A 22,488-nucleotide genomic window follows, 5' to 3' on the forward strand; every position below is an offset into this window, starting at 1 on the left:
CCGGGCGCCGCTGCCCCTGCGGGCCGTGTGGATGCAGGGCACCGTGCTGGAGGTGCAGCGCGGCGCCGAAGGCGGCTCGGCCCGGCTGCAGGACGGCAGCGGCGCCTTCACCGTGCTGGGCGTGGAGCAGGTGCCGCAGGGCCGGCCGTGCCTCAGCGCAGGTACCGCGGGGCCGGGGGACCCCCGGGGCAGCGGGCGCCGTCCCTGGCCGTGCCCGCTCCAGCGCGGTTCGGCACATCCCCTCCGCACGGCCAGGCCCGGCGGCCGTGCCTGGCCCCGCGCAGGAGGCCCTGAACAAGGAAATTCTTCTCCTGTTTCGCTTTTCTGTTTCTGTCTTGCTTTTTTTTCCTTTTCTTCCCTTCACCAGAACTGCCAGTTCAAATGGAGAAGTGTTGGTCTGCAGTGTTGCAGAAACTGCAGTACAAAATAGGCCCATTGCTTAAAACTTCAGCCTTCTGACGTACCCTCAGGCCACTCGCACAGCAGGACAGATTTGTGTTTGTTTGGTTCTTATTGTATGTGGAAATACAGTTAAATATGCTGTAGAAGAGGCTGTACAGATAATGAAGCCTTTTTCTGAAATTTAGTTCTAAGCAGTCTTCATTCCTTGAGTTTTCTTACAAGTATCAGCATCTTCAATTTGCACTGTTTACTTGATTTTAAGTAATTTGGGTTATGAATTTAAATGATAATACAAAGGTTAATTAAATTTAATGCTTACTTGTTTTTTAGGGAAGTATGTAATGGTGATGGGTGTGGTGAGGTCCTGCAGTCCGGAGCCCATTCTTCGAGCAATAAAGATGACAGATCTCTCTGAAAACCCCATCCATAAGAATATGTGGAACCTCGAAGTGGAGGATTTGCACAGAGTCATCCCCTAATACGTTTACTTTCTGCCTAAAAGAACTGGAAATTTGTTTTCTTTTGCTTTTTGGTGCGGAGCATTGGACTATTCTGTGTAACCACTCCAAAGTGAGAAGCTGGGCTCAGTTAGGCTTAGGGACCAGTGCTGATAATAATCACAGTTGATGTCTCCAGTCTCTTTTTCTACCAGCATATTTGAGAAGTGCCTATTTGATGTTTTGATTAAGATGTCCATGCTATTAAAAAGGCTGTATGTTTGTTTCTCTGTGTGTTAGCTGCTGTTTGGGGGAGCTCACGTTGAGGCAGTTGTTCTGCAGCAAGGGCTGAACAGGGCTCGTGCTACCAGGGTGAATTCAGCACCTGGCATCAAGGCAAAATGTACTTCAGTCCATTTAGGCTGTGCTTGGAAATAATCGTTTTCACCTGTATTTTCTATTTCAGTAATCACCATGTCTGTAAACTGCTTGTAAGACAGGTGTCTCTTGGTAACAATTAGCAGTGTCTTGGACTTAAAATACCTCTCTAGTTTCTGAAATACAGAAAGTGGTAATGACTCCTCTGTTCCAGTGAAGTTAATGAAAAGTTGTGATGCAGGTTTCCTTGGCATAGGTTCTTCAGGTGCAAGATGTAAATATTTTTTACCTCCAGAAACAAGCATTCTGTCCCTAAGAGCATTCCTTTTTGAAAGTTGTTTTCTTCCAGTGTATGCTATTTTTAACTGTTTAAATAATTCTGAATTATATTCTAAATTATCTTTCCTTTTCTGAAAAAAAAACAAACAATGAAATCATATCAAGAAACCTGTAAAAAGTGGAAATATTACTACTCTTTATTTTCCATCTTGTCTAAAGAGAATTTGGGTCCTGATGAATGCATTGCAGTATCTGTGTGGAATGGCTTTGTGATTGGGGACTGTATTGTCCAGCAATAGAGTTATGTTAATTAGGAATGCATATTGGAAGAACAGAGAATCTCTGATTGTATGCTCTACAATTTAAGATGAGAATCAAGTGGTGGTAATTAAATTTTTAAATTGTGGGACTAGGTTTTCAAAGCATGTGGAAACTAACTAGCATCCTTTAAAGATTTGAGATCTTAGCAGACTAAGGACTGGATTTCAGAGTACAATTCCAGCCTTGAGTTTGGTGTTCCAAACCATACCATATCACAGGCAGTGAAGTCCTGTGCTCTTGAGATCCTGCTGATGAAATGCAAGACATACAAAGATAAAGACTTTTAGCAGTCTGGGTTTATTTATTCTTTGCAATTCTGGAAAAAATCTGCTTGTGGAGTGCTGTAGCCTTCAGAAATAATCCATGGCACCGCCATATCAGCTGGTAACTGGTTCATACTAAAAATTCTTTTCCTAGGAGTTCAAAGCAAAAGACACTTGTAGCCAGGGTGAGTGTTGTATTCTAAACAAAAGAATGCTGGAAATTGCTTTGCCTCCCAGCTCAGTTGTACTTCACCATGAGAGGCTGATGGTGCCTGTTTAAGGCTGGGCTGAGGGGCCTTGCTTCTGGATTTCCACAGTTAAGCATTGTGGGGCTCTACTGGGTACTGGGAATTCTCCCTTTTCCTCACCTTGTATCTCAAATTCTGCAGTTAGAACGTGGGTTTGTGATTTTTGTTGGTGTTGAACAGCAGAGTATGTAACTGAGGAGTTACAGCACAAGGGGCTTCTTTAGCCCTGTGTTGAGGAGGAGGTCAAAGCTGAGCTCTTGTTACATCTGTTTTGGGGTTAACTTGGTGTAACATGCAGAAATTCTGTGAACTTTATGGATCATGGGGGTTCTCTATAAAGAACGTGTTGGAGGTGAGTTGTAAGCACTAAAACTACTCTGGGAAGCACGACTGCACCTGTGTGTGCTCTGCAAAGACAGCTGCCCTGGGCAGGTGTGTCCAAAGTGCTCTCACAGCAGGAGTTACAGAGGCAGAAATTCCTGTGTTGTGATGGGGAGATCCATGAGATATGCAGTGCATATTATGTATTTGCCCTATGACAACGTAGTTTATATATATAGTTTATATTCTGCATGACCTGCATCTGAGGCATGAACAGTTTGGATTACTTCAGTCAAGGTGTTCAATAATGTGCAGCATTGCCAGTAGTTATCTACTAAAAGTTCAGTCCTGATAAAGCCAGGGGTAGTGCAGAGATAAAAGCCAGTTTTGAAATACTGAAGCTGATGGATTGATCTGATAAATGCTTCAGTCAAACCCTTGCAAGGTGATTCTTCTCCAGAGGTTCACATCCATGAGAAATCACAAAGGTGTCTCAGTTGGCCTGAGGGCTGTTTAGTGTGGAGCTGGCACACTGCCCTGCAGGGACACTGCTGTCCCTCCCTCCAGGTACACCTGGAATGGGCTTCCCCACATTGCCGTGTCACTCTGGTGTTGTGTTTGCTGATAGGAGCTGCCATCTCTCTGTTAGGCAGGAGGGAGTTGTGTGTGCTCCATTTTTAATTCCTCAGGTAAGACATTACCATGCAGTAAATAAGGTATGCTTAAAAACAGTCTGGCTGGATGGTTTTATTGGTTCATTAAAAGGTTTACACAGTTCATTTAAGAACTCCTATCACAGCCTGTGACATTGCTGTGTTTGTGGGCAGGTATTTGGTGAACAGGTGTGACAGAGCATTTGCCTTTGCATTAACAGCAGCGTCAGGCAGCAAAGGCACAGCTGCCAGTGCAGAAACATGGAAATAAGGCTTTATTCGTGACAGCTATGAATCAGTGCTAAACTCCAGTTATGAACATGACCTGGAACACTTCATTTAAGTGTGGGGTTGTTCTCTTTTCTTTTCTTTTTTTTTTGTCACCCCTGAGGGTGGCTGTTAGCCCTGCTCAGAGTAAGTGGTGTCTCATACGTGCCCTGTGTGCGCAGGGGCCCTGGGTCAGTGGGGTGTCCAGCCCAGCCCATGGGGACAGCAGGATTTCCACCTGGCCTGTGGCTCTAGGGTCAGAGCAGGGCTGGGGCTGGCTCCTGCTGAGCTTCAAGGCTTGAGGTGTGTCCAGGGCCTCTGCAAGTTCCTGACTCTCTAAAGAGTATCCAGACAGGAACTGTGCACTGTGAACCTAGGAACAGCTCAGAGATACCAAACAAGTGCACTGAATGAAATGGCTGCAGTTAAAAATGTTTATTGGTACTTAAATGGCTTCTTTATTACAAGTGATAAGTTACATGCAGCTTTTAGAGGAGACCTAGTGTCTGCATCCACCTCAGTGTTGCTGTCTGCAGTTAGCATTTAGTTAAATTCCTGTATTGCTGACTGAGCTATTCTCAATCTTTTGCTCTACTTGCTGATATTTTTCTTTGTTTCTGAAACTGTCACTGCAGGATTTTTTTTCAGAGGTGCTTGGTATGCTTAGTTGGGGAGTAAAGTGACATTCAGTAACTGGGGAAAAAATTACATGTTTTTTTAGTCAGTAACTGGTATAAATATTCTGTAACTTCCAGAAATATTTCATACCATTTTGCCTTTTTACAAGAGTGCAGGTATAAAATTATTACAGAGGAAGACTTGATTTCTAGCATCTGATGTGTGTGGGAATCCTAAAAATTGCAGGATTCTTTCCTGACTAATGTAGGAATCATGTTTTAATTTGTATCAAGCTAGAGAATAAGTGTTCAGAAATCAAGTGCAGCTGCAAGCAGCACACATGAGATAAGAGGCAGCTGCTTGCTTTTCCTGAGCCAGTCAAACCCAGCCAGTGCCAACTCTCTATAGAGGTCAGTGCAACTTTGTTGCTACGAATAATCAATAAAAATGTACTCCAGTGTAAAAATAAGGCAGTCACATGTTTATTAGCATGATGTGATAGTACAAAACACCATTATTTCAATGTTTGCATATTACACAAACATTGTATATGCAGCATTACCTTTTACCAAGGAATAGCTGCATTCCAGGCACTGTGTGGAGAAAGGTGATGCAATTTTTTAATCAAGTGACCTATAATACAGAAAGGGATTCAACAGGTGAGACACTCACACAGCAGTAGCTATAACACCCTAATGTTACTTCATGGGTAGGGTAGATATTGGTCACCTTTTCCCAACACATCAACTGACTGCTGCCAAGGGGTTTCTAAAGACACAAAGGGAAAATGTGAAACTGGTGCACAGAAACCAAGAAGGCTGTTTCTCATTTAACAGTGTGTACATTAATAAGGGAAAAGTCAACCAGCATAAAAATGAGAAAATTATTAACTGCTTTCCATTATTTACCCATCTGATTTCTGTCTTGGCCTTCTTGTGTGTTGGAGCACTTCCCTGGAAAAGATAGATAGCTTTCTCCAGAACCACTGAATGGTGCAGTTTCATTTCTGGAGAAAAAAGAAGTCAGCATCTCTGCTGACTGAGCTTATGATGCTGCTTTCACAAAGTAGTCCACTTGTACCATTCTGAGCTGGAAGAGAGCTTTTCTCAGCTTTTCAGTGTATTTGTGCTATGGTTCAAGGCTTGTGGAGAGGCAATTTTGGAACCGAATGGGAGAGTTTTTTTAGAGTAACTGATACTTTCCTCTCTTATTTCTTTTGGTTGATTATAGTTTCTTGTCAATATACTGAAATAATTCCTCTTGCCCTCAGAGGTTCTGGGTCGAAAGCTTTCCTTTTATACTATATATACTTCACTATATTCACAGTTAACACTAATGCATTCACGCTTCTACTGTTCTCACCCAGTTCTTGCCTCTAGCTTGTCTGCCTAAAATAACTGTTTTGTTTTGGGTGCTGAAAGGGTTCTTCCATCTTCAGGGCTGTCATCTGCCATTCAGAACTGGCTTGAGCTGAAATGAAGAAGAGATGAACTCCAGGTAAGTGATAAGTAAGTACAAGTCACATGTAATGCAACCTCTCATTACAGTGAAATACAAAAAAATCTCTGAAGGGAAAATAGCATCAGATATATTTATGACACCAAAACACTGTGGGGAAAGTACTCCAGCATTTTAGATATGGTTTTATCTTAGATCGCTAAACTGAAATAAAGATGTAAGGTTCTCTCATGTTGGATAAAGTCACATTTAGGAAGAAAGGGGCAACATTATTTCTAAAGTTTATGAGGTCTGGGTAGTTCAGCTATTCAGTGGAAGATCCTTGACAAGCATGAATTTCTAAGAAATAGTGCAGAGGTAGTTTCTGCTGACAGCCACTTTCTGTTTTGCTGTCATGACTGTTGCTGGTTATCAGTTACCATGTCTGAGTAACCCAACCATTACAGACTCTTTCACTGTGTCATACCTAATTCTCCCTTAGTTTGGTCTGTTCAACTTCCTTCTCTTTAGAGTGTTTACATATTTAGAGACTTAACTCATGTCTTTCCTCAACCCTTCAATTTTTTCCCCAGGATTGTTCTCAACTGGTTCACAATTTAAGTAAAAGATGGTGTCCAAAACTGGGTATATGAAATAAGCTAAATAGAAAAGAAGGTATTTCCTGTCTTCAATACATTGATTCATGTGTACATCCCCAATGTATTTTGCTTCTTTATTAACATGTTCTAGGTAACTGACCTTGTGGTCCACCTTCATTGCAATCCTTTTCCTCAGAAATGGGATAATGTAAACTAGCAGCACTAGCTGACTGCAATCATTCAGCTACCAAGCTATTCTCATTTTCAACTGAATAGTCTGTCGACTCAGATGTAACAAAATTTGTCTCTGTATTTCATATTTATATGTTGAAGAGTTTTTGTAACTGCTGGAGCTAAAACCTCTCGCTGCCTACAAGATGCTGCCCACAAATGTCCTGATCACCCACTGCTTAGGAGCCGAGTGAACTGAACAGCTCAGGCAGATATTGACAGGCAACATTGTTTCAGTGTGTGGGCGTGTGATATGATGCACTTCCAGACACAGTGAGTGTTCTTTTTGTAGGTTTTTATTTTATGGCCAACAAACCCATTTACAAATACTACTCCCTTCCTTAATGGATAAGAAATCAGGTAATAATTGTCAATTTTTCAAGGCATACTACAAATGGGTTTATAGTCGCCAAATCAGTCCTTTGAGATAGCAGTGAGTTTACAAATGCAAATAAATAATGTTTCAATACATATATTAAAAACCCCACCTTCTTTTTATTACTAAGCCTTAGCAAAGCATGGAGCATAAAAGGAATAAACCCAAGTGCTTCATTTCAAGCAAAAGCATAATTCGCTTTTCTGCATGATTCTGCCATTTATTTGGTGTAAATGTTTCCATTGCAGTCTTGTAAAAATACAGTGAGTTACTGCTTGGGCAAGAGTATCAATAATGGAACTCCAGTTGGCAGCACATGTGGCTCCAGTCACTTTTGGAGTACACAAATTGGCACAATAACTACAGAAGTGGGAAAGGACTGTAATTATAAAGATTTCAAGCAAGTGCTACTGCTCTATTCAGGCTTTTCATCTTCCTTGGCTATATTCCAGGAATTCACTTAACAATGCAACCTGGATGACAGCTGCATTAAAACACACGTATTGATAATCTGGATATTCTAGGCTGAAAAGATAGATAAATTTCATTACTAGATACTGAAAAGTGCAAAAATAAGTCCCTGAGTATTTTATGTCTGTATATGTATTGTTGTTAATATGAATCCAAATGCATTATTCAGACCAAAAAAAAGATGGAACCAGACAGTATACAGTATCCAAGAGGAGGAACTCCTGGGGACATTACACAGTATTCTGCAGGTAGCCTTCTGCCTCTGTTACACAGCACATCAGGACAAAATAAGAAAGGCAGTAGAGAGTGTGCAGTGGATGGGCTCTGGTGTGCTTGTGAGTGAACAGCAGGAAGGGGAGGTAGCCAAGAGGCAAGAAGAACATTTCTGGGAATAGGATCAGTTTTGCTCATGGCCACAGTCAGATTCATTAGTTTTATTTTCTCATATGTTCTTGCATCACAGACATGTAAGTGCTGGAGCAATGCACTCAGAATATTCAGGGTGGTAAAAGAAATGAAACTTACCACTGTGGAGGGATTTCAACAGGGACAAAATTCCGGTTGCACAAATGAACAAAAGCTGCTGCTAAGCTGCAGGCAGCCCCCAAGGCCGGGGAGTCACAGGTGTCCTGTGTACACATGGTGTAGAATGGCTCGGGCTCCACCTGGGCACAAAGGGAGAGGTTAGGAGGGACCTGCAGGAAAACCCAGAGGTTTGGGTTGTGTCCCCTCCCCCCTGCCAGTTAGGTCCATTTATAAACCTTTATTTCTTTCCTAACAGTGAGGAGGTTATTTCTGTTTCCAAATTCTACACCTGTATCCTAAAGAGCAGTGCAGTCATGCCACTATTCTGTGGATGTCAAAAACCTCCATTTATATTTATGGTGATAAAAACCCCTCTTTATTCTGTCTGGATTGCTATTTCAATTACTTCTTAAGTTTTCTGCAACTAATCTCTATCCTTGCAATGGTTATGTGACCTCATTGCAAGTATGACGCATAATTAAGACAGTGCTTCTGGCTGAAGTTCTACTTACAACTTTGAAGCAGTTCCTAAGAAGTGAATGTGGTTCTTCAAAGAACACTTTACAGATGTTTTGCTTAGCTGTAATTGGACATGGCTTCTCTTTCTTCTGTACCAGACTGCACTTATTCACCTGGAAAAACAGAATTACTGAAGTTGGTGTATTTTGGGGGTTTTTTTGCATACATCAAGGTCGGATGAGTTTTTCAGATTTCCAGTGTGAGCTGGTTTGAAGGATGATATGGGCAGCTCAGTACCCTGCTCTATGTTGTTCATTTATATTGAGAGGCACCTCACAGATTAGATATTGTTTCCTTTTGCTATTGATTCTGTTATTCACTGAAGGATTTTGGTGTCTAGTTGCTGACATAGCAGGTAGTTGGCTAGTTCTCTTTTATATGGATCTGACAGGTCAGAGTTGTGCTTTTACTAGAGCTTTGTCACGGAGAAAAAAGGCTTCATACCCTTGCAGGATTAGTCATAGGTAAAGGTAGCTTTAAGAAGAAAGAACAACAAAACCACACCACCAAGAAGTTCTTAAAGCAAGTGTAAATTGTAGTTATTTTACTTACTAAGGAAAATGAACTGTCAGTTTACTCTGTGCTAACCCCCATCCTGCAGGAGTCAGACACTCAGTCCCTTCCTGTTGTGCAACCTTGGCCTTGTGATGGTGGAGCTCTGCTGACGTCCTTTGCAAGGTCAGTGCATGACAAGGGCTGTGATAAAGCTCCTGGGAACAAGCTGCAGTCAGAGTTCACAGTCCAGTGTGAGCCCTTCCAATCAGTAGTGCAAGTGCAGCCATTCTGCCCCTAAAGAAGGGCACTCAGGACTGCCCTGCTTCTGTATGACCCAAGTTTCTTATTTATTGCTTTTAATTGATTCTTTTGTTCAATTTCTGTGGGGAGTTTTGCATTTTTGTAAGTATATTAGAAGTTAATATTTGTAGCAATAAAGAAAATTGTGCCTATGGTCAGTCACATTGGGACCCTGCCCCATTATTAACATAAACATAGACTGCAAGCTCATTAACTGTAGCTCTGCAACAGCAAGAAGTACAAGATACTTCAAGCAATTCTCTCTTTTACAGTAAAGTACTGACATAAAGCTGAAAATGAGATTTCTGTTCCCAGAACTCAGACATCTTCTGTGAGACAGGATAAGTGGAAGAGTCACAAAATCTTTGTGGGAATAAGATGCTGGTTTCTTTTCTTTTTGGTAATAGATTCTTAAAACTAGATTTGGAAGGGATTTAGAGGATCCTGTCAACATGGCTTGAGAGCATGTTAAGGCTACGTTTCTTTGTAGGTTGTATTCACAAATGGTTCTGTACAACTGCATGTTTGTTTATTTAGATTATTTGCAGCTAATGACAGAGTACATGAATTAAGCAGAGCTATAATGTTAATGGTATAAAATTGTTACATTTATTCATGGTAGTTATAGGAGTCTTTTTTGTGCAAGTCAGTAACTGACAGCAGCAGCTAACCTTCCAAAAAGGTCTGAGTATTTAGTGGTGTGGGAATGGAGAACAAATTTACTTTCAAATACTTACAGATTTGTTTCTAAAGTTTTGTTTATTGATGAGATGTAAAGCATGAAGAACAAAGAAAATTAAGAGGCTCAACATACCCAGCTAGAACTAACAGCTCTAAAGAAAACCTCAGACTGTGACCTGAGTGATGAACATACAGATTTAGCCCAGACCTAGTAGCACCTGTCCCTGCATTCCAGGAAAAGGTGCTCTGAGGAGGAAAAAATCAAAGGTACTTAGCTCCAATATCAGTTTCTTCTAAAATCAACAACAGCCACCTCTATGTTTTACCTTAGCACCTAGGCCAAAAATATTCAATGCCTATTTGCAAGGAATTCTTGAACAGTTTTTAGCAGATATGTGCAACCCTTTCCCTGGTTAGACACAGCAAAACAGTGCAGTGTGCTGCTGTTCTCACTATCGAGCTTTAGTTCATCTAAGCCAACCCAGCGTGTCAGACAGTGCCCTCTGTCAGCAGCCCTGCACACAGGAGCCCTCAGCGCGTTACCTGCCAGCTCTGTGTGAACTCTTTCACGTTGTCAGTGAAGGAACCATTAGGCACCATCCATTCGTTTCCAGCTTCATTATCATTGGTACCAAAAAGCCCAGCTGAAACACCTGGGAGGAAATTGAAATGGAGTAAAATAGGAATTGTCAGGAGTAGGTGCAGGAATATTGCAGCAGCTGTCTCTGGGCTCTGATGATTCTGTCCAGCAGAGCTCAGCTCTGTTGTGGAAGAGGAGAAGCTGCCCAGCCTGCATTGCCATCTCGTGTCTCAGCTGCTCATGGGCTTCTGAGCATGTCATGGCATCAGATCCCTTCTCTGCTCATCTTTGGAGGGTGACTTTTAGAATAGTGTGGGGTACATGGATGGTACATGAATGCATTCCAAGTATACAAAAAACTCTATGAGGTTTTGGGCCTCCCTCTGTAGTTGTCTTGCAGGTCTGACAAGCTAAGCCTGCTCTAGAGCAGATTCTCAACCAGATTTTGAGGCTGGGCTGACTACAGTACCTCTGCCTCTGATTTCTGTCTGGTTTATAGCATTGAATCAACAGTAACCCTAACTTGCTCTTCTCCCTGGCTGGAATGGTGCATTCCATGCTCTGTTTGGCAATTACTGGGAATGCCTAGGGCCAGTTCCAGGGTGTCTATAAATTAAGAGGGGGAAAAAAAAGTGAAAGCACAGATGCTGGTACTACCAGTAATACAGCTAATTCAGAGAGATAGCAAAAATGACTTACAGCTGACAACAGCTGTATGATTGATACTCACCATGGTGCCACCCAGCCAGAGTGACAGTACAGAGATCATACTGAAAGTCACAAGTGACAGAAACTCCTTTCTGATCAGATACTTCTATTTTGTTGGTTCCTTGCCTTGAATTCATGGTACTGTTTTCAAGGGATTGATCCAGCACTTGGCAGTTCTCTTCCGAAAAGGAGAAGTTATACATCTTGGATATCTGTTTTAAAATGAAAATGCAGTTTCAAACCTGTCATAGTGAAAGTTCAGTCACAGGCAAGCACAATGGATTTGCAGGTGCAATGAGGCCAACTCAGCCCAGAATTAAGGGAATAAGAACAGGGTTGTGTTAAACTTCTGAAAGAGCAGAAAGCACAAAGTCTTCCTCTCAGTGCCATTCTCTTAGACCATGTCTGAGGAAAGTTGAAAAGTTTCTGTCATATACAGAGAGCAAAGAGGCAGCCCTTGAGTTAAACTGGTTTTGTTTTGGAGAGGTATTTTCTTTTTAAGAAGCTGTTACTTTAAAGCCATTGCCTGAGAGTGCTTCTGATTTGTTTTCAGCATTAATATTTTAAAAATAGAAGAAAGAAGAAAATTTTTGCCAAAAATAAAAAATGTTTGATTTGATCTTCCTACCTTCAGTCGTGGGTAGATAGTGATCACAGTCTGATTCATCTCCACATACAGTGATCTTGAGTTCCTAGTTTCCTCATTTAGTATTACAGTGAAAGCACTGTGAACAAAATCCTTGGCAAGAAGTACACTGCACTTTGATGCCAAATCATACATTCTTCCATCAAAAGTCACAAGATGTTTGGTCCCCACTAACATAGCATGATCTGGAGAATAGTATTTCAGAAGAAACATCAGTGAGTTTTCCACAGAGCAGTAAATGCTGCACATACTGCAACACACACCGCTTCTTGCTGTCTTGAAATAACTTCTAAAATTATTATTACAGTGGCATTATTACACTTACATTTTAATTAGTTACAATGTAGTTGCTCTACAACAAAACTTTTCTCAGAAACAAAACAATTTAATGATTTATTTTTTGTTATAGATTTACCTGAGTGCCATAAAACGGTTCAACTTGAACTGGGATTCAGAGCTCATCTTGATTTGTCATTGTACTACTTGACAGTCATATTTATAAACACACACATTATACATTCTTATGCAGAAAACACAAGAATATTAATTCTCAAAAATTGTGTCCAAAAATGACCCTTCCAAATCAGTGCATCAAAGAGCTGCAATCCAGGAAGCCCTGCTCATAGAGGACTCAGATTATTGGGTCACTAGGAGCTACTTTCACAGCTCTCAGATAGGTCTCTCTGTACTGGGAGGAAGCCATTAAAAAGGGTTTTCTGGAAAAGCCATTCTCTTTAAGAGACAGTTGGGACTGTTAGTGCATTTCTTTAGCATTTAGCAATTTTTTTACAGGCACTATTGTTGATTAAGTTTTGGTAGGGCTGAGCTGGCTCATCCTAGAGGCAGCAGAGGTGAAGTCACCAGTTTCCAAGCCTCTCTGCCAGGACAGAGAGCCAGCAGGTGAGACTGGCAGTGAACCCTAGTATCAACTCACAAGAGCATATGGATAAGGCAGATAAATACCACCTGCTGTTTCTAGTCTCAAGAGTTGGAAGTGTAAAGAACTACAAAATTTGCATTAATATTAAGTAGAGCAGTGTTACTGCCTGCCAGCTTTGCTCAGAGTGTTGATCTTATACATACCATCACTATCTTACAAGAAAGACTATATGTAAGTTGATAAGAAAATTATTAAGTAGTGAGCATCTCTATGTAAACTTCTATTCCAAATACAATTTTTAAAATGCAGTACTAAGTGGAAATAGACTCAGGGACCAAACAAAGCAGCACTTTGAAAGGGCTTACATTCAAAGGGGCTCTCCATCATCCTCCGTTTGATTCTGTAGTACTCTGCAAGTATGTTGAGATTGTAGAGGTCCTGCAGAGGCCTCATCAGTTTTTCTCCAATGAGGTAAGTGGTAACATTTGCCAGCTGCAGGGACAGGTCTGCTGTAGGTAGTACTGGCAGCTTTCCTGCCACTGAACAGTTCCTGTAGAATACAAAGAGAACATCCCTTATCTGCTGAACTGATGAAATGCTGTTGTTTTATTAACAGAAATGTCGAAGTGAAGCATTCATAAGAACTGTAGTCTGGTTAGAACAGCAAAACACAACCCTACTCTGGCCAACAGCTGCACTTCCCCAGGTCACCTCAGGCCAGTTATCAGTTACTGATACCCTGTTTGCTGCCCAGTAGCTCCTTTCAAACACAGTGGGTCTGGCAGCCAACAGAAATAAACCGTGATGTGACCTAAGCAAAGAGTGGTTGGGTGCTGTTCAGAACCCTCAGCTGCACACTGAAAGGAAGAGTAACTGTGCACATATCCTTTTAAAACACTGCCCAGAGCAAAAACTTTCCTTTTGCAAAAACACCAGTTACCTGGGTGAAAAACTGTACAGGTTCAGCAAGGGCTTCCGGATCTTGCTCACAGCTCTGGAAAACGTGGCCTCTGCCCACCTGAGCACCTGCTGGGTGGCCTGTTAGAGAGTCACAGATTGTAAAAGCAATTTCAGTATGACTTCAGGGCAGGGTCAGTACTTGCAAATGAATTTTAAATCAAGAAATGCAAAATACCACTTCAGTGTCTCTTGCATTTGTCTCCTGTCTGACAGTATCATGTCATGTAGAGGTTAATAATATCCAGAGGACAGACTCTAGTTAACAACATCAATGGAGAGAAATTTCTCCTAAATAACAAAGTGTAGCAATGCTTCACTAAGTTAATGTGCTTCAGTAGCTTGGAAAGGACTGGTATCTTTAATAATATAAGTTAGCCTCATGATATAGCTTTTATGCTTTTCATTTCAACTAGAAGAGCCCAGATTTACTTGTACACTGTTCATTGGAATCACAATTTCTCCTCTCTATGCAAGAAAAGTAAAAGCTACATGAATGACAGATTACTGCTGCTGTGATTTCAACCAGAACTAGTAAAACAACCTTTCCTGTAGCTGGAAAACTACTCTTTTAAAGCAGGACAAATATTGCAAGAACAGTAAATCAGCTGCGCAGAAGTTTATTATATGGAAAGACAACTGCACTATTTCCATAAACAAAAATAGTTAACTATTTTTGTGTATCCATAGTTCAAAGCTGAGACTTAAATTTGTAGGCCTTGAATTAGAAATGAAGAACAGAGTTATACCAACCATATCCAAGCCTGCTTTTGCAACCTTTAATGCCATCTGAATTGGTTTCATTAGCCACACATCTTTTACAATCTTGGGTAAGAAAGCCAGGATTTTCATCATGTGCTCTTCTGTCTTCTCTTTCCAGACTTCATCCAGTGGCTTCAAGGTTACATCGTAGTAGGCATCTTTCAAAGTTGCTAATGGCTCTGAAGCAAACACATTAATGAGACAGATCTTAGCTGGTTTGGTACAAAGCGGCTGTTTGCTTGTTTGTTTCTACTCAACTTCCAGCATAAGTGAAGGGGGAGCACAGAAAAGTAGAAGAGACAGCTGTGTTTCCATGGCAGTCAGGCACATTGCACAGCTGTGAACTGAAAGAGCCATTTAGCTCTGACCCTGACCCTTTGTAAATACACTGCTGCTGTCCAAACGCAGTGTAAGGATGCTCTGCAATGCGTCCCTGTCAGAGCTGTACTGTCTGCACAGACTGCTCTTGCTGAGCAACAGGACAGTTTGGTCACAACTGATTTCAAGCATGCTATGTCAACCAAATTCAGCTTTTGAGAGGGAATAGCTTAGAGCTAAGTGGCCCCAAGTGAGGTTTTACCCTTGTGAGAACTGAAGGTTCTCACACTAATTCCGGCTGACCACATTTCTCAAAGGTTTCGGTGTGGGCCACAATCCAGCTGAACAGTGAATTAGTGGCTACTGGATAGGCTTGGAAAAAACAACAGATCAAGTGAAATCCAATTAGTACAAGCATTAAAAACTCAAGGAGGGATATGAACAGGCCTTTGGGAGGAAAGGCTTGCCAGGGAACTGGTAGCAGAAATACTTCAGCTTAGGAATTAAGGACTCTCTTCTCATCCAATTGAACCCAGCCTCCTGCGACCCAGAAAGAGCCTCACCACTGATTTCATTAGAAAGGAGCTCACACAGAGCCTTCTTAGAGCTTATTGCATCAAGGCTCCCACTCTGTACACTAAGGGCCAAGGTCAGCGCTTATTGCTAGATCAAAATAGAAACCTTTGTGCTGTTCAGTATGTTTTATAGTTTGCAGTGAAGTTTGGTTTGCCTTGCACTGACATTGTCCCTCTTCTTGCTTTGCATCATTTTGCTTACTTTGTAATTCATTCTGCATTTGCTGGACAACATCTTGAATTTTCTCCAGGTAAAGTGGGATCCTGCTTCTCAGAATGTGTCCAATTCCACTTTGCTTCCACACCTGGGTGATAGCTGTAGCCCCACTGTGCAGGAATTCTGCTGCCCTTTGCAAGGCCATTGAAGGCCAGCCAGCTGCTTCAGACAGGAAACCAACATGCTGCACCTACAGTGCATCCAAAAAAGAAGCAATTTAAAAACACACAGTGATCTCAAGCAAAGCTTTTACTTCATTGCGAGGCAATTCTGACTCGCAGTGTTGGTGCAGAGATACACTGTGTCCATTAAACATGCATTTTGTCTCTGTATACAGGTCAGCACAGGAGTAATCACTGAAATGTTTGAGCAAAACAAAACAGCTGCAGGCAATATAATGATGTTTAACTCACACTGCATGAACACTTCATGGTGTTTTCACAGATACTTACTGATCTCCTGAATCTCCACAGGTATCCATCAAACTTTTTTATCTTCTCAGTCAGTGTGGCTTTCAAAAGGCTCCCAATTTCATTAAGCTTGTTCTGTAGAAGATTGTTAAAACCCTGAATTCATTACTTAAAATTGCTTGTGCTGGATCTAAATCATTCAAAGTTTGTACTAGTTTAAAGGCCAGCAAACACCCACTTTGGCCTCACGTTTCTTAGGGGAAACTACTTCTGCATTATTCAATGCAGACACGGGAATAGAAAAGTCAAACGGTAAAAAGCAAAAAGCCTTCCTCAAGTAGAGAGTATGTGAAACCCTACTAAAAGTGAAAGTACGTTCAGGATTCTGATCACTAGTTTTGTAACCAACAGGCTGAGCAGTTACTGCTGCTCTCACTTTATTTACTTAACCTCCTCAGAGGATCCACCCTTTAGAAGAGGGTCCTGTATTTTCTATCTCTAGACATGGCTGAATTTCTTAGTTCTCACCGTGGTGACTTCTCACATCAACGTGAAAATAATTACAACATTACATAATTTTGCCTAGTTACTCACCAAACTGCATGGAAGGTGCTCCATCAAAATAACAAATAATATTCTGGGAAAATCATACTGCAGTTAACAGCCACTCAAGGGTCTCACCTCAGCCTTAAGAACTGGATCCCCACATCCATGGGCCAGAAAACTCAAGCTTCCATTAGCAGCTGCTAGAGTTACTTGTCCCACGTTTTCCTGCCTTTTACCATTGATGCTGAGATAGGTGTTAATGGCAGCCATCCGTTTCCCATCAGAACAAGCACTGACTTCCATTCCTTCTTCCAAATGCCCTTAAGGAATGAAAAAAGAGCCTTCATTTACAGGAACAACATTGACAGACATTGTTTCAAAGCCAGAGTTTAATTACTTAGGTGATTAATCAGAGCTTGAGTGTGTTAGGCGTGGAGGAAAAAACTAAAACAAAACAGAAGATATAAACAAGAGACAATTAAATCAGTGTCAGGATTTGATCTCTTCTGTGTGGCTTGTTAATGAATTATATAGACAGATTTGCTACTGCAAAGGAAGCACTGGATTAATGTAAATCTAAATCTCTCAGTCATACTGATTTACAAGGCCTTTTTTTCTACTTTAGTCCTCACTGTGGCTTGTTGCAGATGTTTCAAAACTGCTCAGTCCTTAAATGAAAGCCTGTCAGTTCCACCCACCACACACATAAGTCATTTCTACAGAACCACTGATGAGCATAAATAAGTGGTTGGCAAGGTGCATGTAGAATCTGGGTTGAGAGAGCTAAATTGAGTAAATTTCTACAAACTTCAGACTTCAGTGATTCACAAACTAATGGTCCTTATCTCAGAAACATCATAGCACATACAGGTGAGGACCTGAACTTGAGAGAAACTCCCATGCAGAAGTGTGGAATAGCAAATCCATAAGTGAAACAAGGGCTGGGATTGTCAGCAACAGGAGTTTGAGACAACTGGGATACCACCAAATCTATTTGGTTTGCACCCAACTCTAACTGTAGCTGAAATGTGGGTGAGCCGACCTCTTGCAGCTCATTTCATCTCACTTTACTCATCTAGAATTTAGGCATAACTTGAAACAATGGCCTTTTTTCCCCTCTCCGTTGTCAGTCGAGCTGACTGCTGTGAGACAATCCCCTGCAGGCAGTGACTGCACACATCCCACTTCACACATCCCAGTTCACACAGCTGTTCCAGCATGTGGTACAGTCAGTTTCTGGAGGTGCCTCTCTCATTTCCTTTATTGAATTTGGAATGCAATTATTATTTTAAACAAGGCACAAAACTTTAAGATGGTCAAATCAAGAGGAAATTGATCCTATCTTTTGTTACCATCTATTGTAATCATACAAAAATGTGTCCCAAACTGAGCTTTGTAACAAACTTTAAACTTCAGGTTTTCTTTATCTGAAAGACCATAGTTTGAATGAAATGAGCTAGCTCAGTGCTAGAGACAGGACTTTCTTCCTGTCTCTGCATAGCAATGACACTGGGAGTTGCAGAATAGCTCCAGTTGGAAAGGACCCATCAGTATCATCAAGTCCAGCTCCCTGGTCTTTGCAGGATGACCTAAAATGAAGTCCTATGGCTGAGAGCACGGTCAGTGAGATACATACCTTGCAGATACCCCATGTAGTACTGAAAACACTCCTTTCCTTTTGAAGCAGCTACTTTTACTTTTTCTTTCTGATCAATAATCCCCTCCACCAGGATTTGGCTCTGGACAGATGAGGAAGCAGCAGTTCCTGTCAGGCCTAGCCAAATATCTTCAAAGGCTCTTAACTGCAGCCATAAAGGAAAAAACACTTATTCAAAGCCACCACACAGAATTAATGATCATTCAGAGATGGTGCTCAAATATCAGTGCTTCCCACAAAAGGGTAAGTGGTGAGGGAAATGTTTCCCAATGCTTGTGCACTATGCAGGAGTTACACTAAGAGAGGCACAAGCATCAGAGTGACTGGCCCAGGAGCTGAATGACTGGATAGCACGAGACTTGTGGACAACATTTTAATGGAAGCAATGAAAGAAACAATGTCCCAGTCAGTTCTCTGTGAAGCTGCTGATTTGTGCCATTTATTCTAAAATACAGAATGAAGCAAGCTCATGCAGAGACACTGATACTCATTTCATCTCCCTCTTCTCTAAAGAGAGAGGAATGGAAAAATAATTTAGTATTTGTTACTGATTAAATCATCATCATAATTTTGTTAAGGAATTATCTGTTGTCTCAGTGCCTGACTACTCACATTCCTACTAATGAAGAGTTTGGATGGTGCCAACCCCATTAGTTGCCTCACTCTGTTGTCTCCATCTGCCTCTCCACCATTTTAATTTCACAGGAAATTAAAAGCAAATGCAAAACAGGGGGAGGGGAGATAAAAACTAAGAGATTTGTCTCAGAATGAGCATCCTATAAGCTGTTTTGTGGATTTTTTTTTTTTTTGCCAGTTCTTGTTTCCCTCTTCTGACGAGGTGAAAACCCCATACCTCACACAACAGAGCAGTCATGCTGAAGGGGAGTTAGAACAGCACACAGCCTCTAAAAACTGATACACTCCACTAGAAATACGCTTTATTTGTGACAGCTCTGCAGAGAACTGATGTTGGTGCCTTCCTTTGTCTGTCGGTCACACCGCATGGACGCTGCCTAACTGCTCCTTTTGAGACAGCACTACAGGAACCAGGAGGGTTTTCTGTTGCCTGCTGTTTTACAGTCACTGCCTGCACCTGATCTCTTTGGGAAACAGATGGCAGCAGGCCTTTGAAAACCAAACCCCAGTGCCAGTAAAATAAAACAGAGACTCACTTCAATTTCCAGAGAATAGTTCTTCACATCTGCAGTGCTCTGATTCTTTATGGATATTCCAATCAATCCAGCATCTCTCCCATGATCAGCAATGTGGAATCTGCCCTCTGACTGCAAAATGATGTCATCTTTGTTGAGCTGGTGCTTTCCAGATAAAACAATAACCTAAGTATGCACAAAAAAGGTGTTAAAGCTTCCAAATTCTTCCAAACAAATGGGCTCTGCTTTGAGTAGCAAGTTGTACAGTGGCAGCATTCTCATGAAATTACACCACTAACACAACTTGTAGTTTCAGAAACCAGCACATCTTCCTGCTCCTCAGCACTGTCTTCATTACATCTTCAGTTTCTGTGCTCTAACAAAGCACATTCAGTGATTGCACCCTAAGACCAGAGGAACAGCTGCAGAGAACTATATTTTGTTAAAATGTCCAATGTTTTTTGCTCCTACACTTCTCAGCTACTCTAGCCAGACATTTTGATCAAGTTGGGGATACATGGGAGGTGAAGTGAATATGGTTTCGACTGGGATAGAGTTAATTTCTTCTCAATACCTGGTAGAGTTTGGGATTTGGAATGGGATTGGTTGCACACTGATGTTTTGGTTGCACACAGTTGTTTATCTTAAGTCAAGGACTTTTTTGTGTGTCCCTCCTGCTCTGCCAGTGAGGAGGTGCACAGAAACCCCTCCGGGACAGATGCCCCAACATGGCCAAAGGGATTTTCCACAGCACAGAATATCATGTCCAGTACATAAACTGGGGGGAGTTACTGGAAGAGGCAAATCTGGGTTTGGGAAGGGGGTGGGGGTGGGTGGGAGGTCTGGCATTGGGCAGGGGGTGATGAGCAACTGTTTTGTGCATCACTTCATTCAGTTTTTTTCCTTTTCACTAGTAGTAGCAGTAGTAACTATTGTTGTATTCTACTTTGTTTTCAATTATTAAACTGTTCTTATCTCAACATACAAGTTTTACTTCTGATTGCCCGAGTGGCTGTGGTGCTTCATTTCCAGCTGGGCTTAAACCATGATACCTTTGAAGAGAATGATCCAAAAATACAGAGGTACCTGCTTTTGGAGTGACATGCAAATATACATCCTTTGCATTATAAACAGTTCTATCACACGGTATGGGAAGAAGGTTTCCTGTTGCTAACAGAGTGTGATCTGCTCTGACACTAAATAAGGAAACCAAGATGTGCTTCAGCCACTGGGAACTATTGCAGGTTCCAAGTTCTGTGTTTGTGAGTGTCTACAAGCAATTCTGAGGACCAGCATGCACCTAAGGAAGATCCTGGGTGGGCCTTCAGTTTATGTGTGTAATAGAAAATAAGGTTACAGTTCAAAAATCCATCACTACCAGCAGAGAAATCATAAAAACCAGCAAACTTTTACCCACAGGGGAAGGAAAGCACTTTTACTCCTCCCTAGTCTCCTTTTTGATCACTTACAAGCCTGTTTTGATATTCTCCAGAAACATAAAATTAAGATACCTCTGAAAGAGGAACAGAAAAGAAAGAACACAGAGGAAGTGAGAATGTTTACAACCATAAAAGGACCTACAGAACACACTAAAGTAGCAAACAGAACCTTTCTGCCTCAGTCCATCAAATGACACTGTTCATTTATTTTAGCTACAGAAGTATGGTAAGTCTTCTGAAGAGTTGCAGCTGACGAAAACTAAGCCTTCACATGAGTAATTACATTTAAACTGAAGTAGGTTCAGTGTGTTTATGTCAGACTTACATTTGGAAGGTCACAGAACTCAAAGCTTGTATAGTAATCCAGGCAAGAGTAGTAGTTTGTTTCTATTTTACCCAGAATCTTCTGTTTGGCACATGGGATCAGGAAAATATTTTCCAGAACAGCTTCTAATTGAAACTTATCAGGATACAAGAGTTGATTTCTCTGCAAATGAATGAAGAAAACAAAGTTAAAAGATGACAAGAAGATCTTAGGCACTCCTTGAAGCCCACTCATCCCATCCCTGGGCTGACTTTTGTTATTCCAGTAGCTTTAGCATTTGAATGTAACATTTCCAAAACATAACATTTCCATTTGGCAATGTTTTGGCTTATCAGCCTTGTTACCCGTCCCCATCCTACAAGTTTTGCAAATTTAGGGCACAGGTGAGGCCTCTAGTTTGTAAGAGCCCTTTCTTTCTTGACTATGCTCCATTTAGCTTTCTTCCTGTGTACAGAAAAATGTAAAAGGTAAAGTGAAATAACGATATTTCACAAAAAATAGTGCTCTATAGAAGCTTTCTTAAAATCCACTCAACATTACATCTGAAACCAAAAGAATTCCTCATCTATTGAGAACAGCTTCCATAAAAATGGTGAGTCAACAGATACAACTGCCTTGTCTTACCTCATACGTGAAATTGTGTTTGAATTTTTTGTCATCCCAGTTCAGATCTAGGTATTCATTAAACAGTGTTGGTCTTTGCTCTAGAGACCCACACGCATGCAGGTGTTCCATGCTTAATATTCTCTTAAGCTGGAAAAGTGGAAGAAATTGACAGATATAAGTAATTTTTTCAAAAGTGTTCAGTATATCCTCGGGCAGCAGGTTTCCTGGGCAAAAACACACCCTGTGAGAGCCCCTGGGTGGTCTATACCCATGAAACCTGAGGGGCTGACAGCGCTGTCCTCAGGGAAAGCTGCAGCCCAAGTACAGCCATGGCTGGCAACATGAAACAGAATTTTTCACAGCATTTCTTTTTCTTCCTTTGAGACACAAAAAGATTGACTTCAAGACTTTCATATGATAAAAAGTACAGGAAAAAAAATCATTCTGTGAGGATCAAACAGGGAAATTCAGCTACACTCATCCCTTCCAAGGGATGGAAGACTCATACCTGGCCTGCAGAGAGTGTCACACAGCCACCCCAGGCACTGATGTCCGTCTTGGATTTATCCTCCAGCCCCAGCTGGAGGTGAGCAGGCTGCCCAGCATTCCCTGAGACCTGCAGCTGAAAGCAGAGAAGGATTTGTCCAGCAGCAAGACTAGAACCAGCAGAATGACCCCCATCCAGTGGAGGAAAACAGAGCCACTGTGAAAGCTGCCACAGAGCCATGTTCAAACTCTGTGGAACTCAGGGGTCTGGAAGCTCCAGGCCTGAGACAAACCCAGGGAAGCTACACTTCTGCAACCAAGGCCATGGAAGGCTTTTGTCACCCTCTCTGGAAGCTGCCTGGGGTCTGTCATGCAAAGCAACCAATGGCACAACTGCAATAATG

At 41.6% G+C, this 22,488-nt stretch overlaps 2 protein-coding genes across 2 annotated transcripts in view; one reads left to right on the top strand and one right to left on the bottom strand.

The window, feature by feature from the left end:
- Positions 1-4: 4 nt before the first annotated feature.
- RMI2 (RecQ mediated genome instability 2) lies at positions 5-1,121 on the top strand (the record flags this gene model as incomplete). Its single annotated transcript, XM_041401572.1, has 2 exons — positions 5-161; positions 733-1,121. Coding segments are annotated over 2 exons (306 nt in total), but the record flags the coding sequence as incomplete, so codon positions are not given.
- Positions 1,122-4,284: 3,163 nt separating this feature from the next.
- The window catches only part of LOC121334429, a 74,170-nt gene continuing 55,966 nt past the window's right edge, over positions 4,285-22,488 (bottom strand). The window contains exons 53-69 of the mRNA XM_041401573.1: positions 22,107-22,220; positions 21,617-21,745; positions 20,993-21,154; positions 19,250-19,414; positions 18,057-18,222; positions 16,556-16,740; positions 15,917-16,009; positions 15,450-15,654; positions 14,346-14,533; positions 13,576-13,673; positions 13,001-13,185; positions 11,738-11,940; positions 11,132-11,321; positions 10,365-10,474; positions 8,339-8,458; positions 7,827-7,966; positions 4,285-5,657 (exon numbers count right to left, since the gene is read on the bottom strand). Coding sequence (XP_041257507.1) covers positions 5,642-5,657; positions 7,827-7,966; positions 8,339-8,458; positions 10,365-10,474; positions 11,132-11,321; positions 11,738-11,940; positions 13,001-13,185; positions 13,576-13,673; positions 14,346-14,533; positions 15,450-15,654; positions 15,917-16,009; positions 16,556-16,740; positions 18,057-18,222; positions 19,250-19,414; positions 20,993-21,154; positions 21,617-21,745; positions 22,107-22,220 — 2,469 coding nt within the window. The 3' untranslated portion in view covers positions 4,285-5,641. The remainder of the gene's footprint in view (positions 5,658-7,826; positions 7,967-8,338; positions 8,459-10,364; positions 10,475-11,131; positions 11,322-11,737; positions 11,941-13,000; positions 13,186-13,575; positions 13,674-14,345; positions 14,534-15,449; positions 15,655-15,916; positions 16,010-16,555; positions 16,741-18,056; positions 18,223-19,249; positions 19,415-20,992; positions 21,155-21,616; positions 21,746-22,106; positions 22,221-22,488) is intronic.

Source organism: Onychostruthus taczanowskii, unplaced genomic scaffold (genome assembly GCF_017590055.1).
Source record: "Onychostruthus taczanowskii isolate IOZ18803 unplaced genomic scaffold, ASM1759005v1 scaffold19, whole genome shotgun sequence".
Classification (NCBI taxonomy): Eukaryota; Metazoa; Chordata; class Aves; order Passeriformes; family Passeridae; genus Onychostruthus; species Onychostruthus taczanowskii.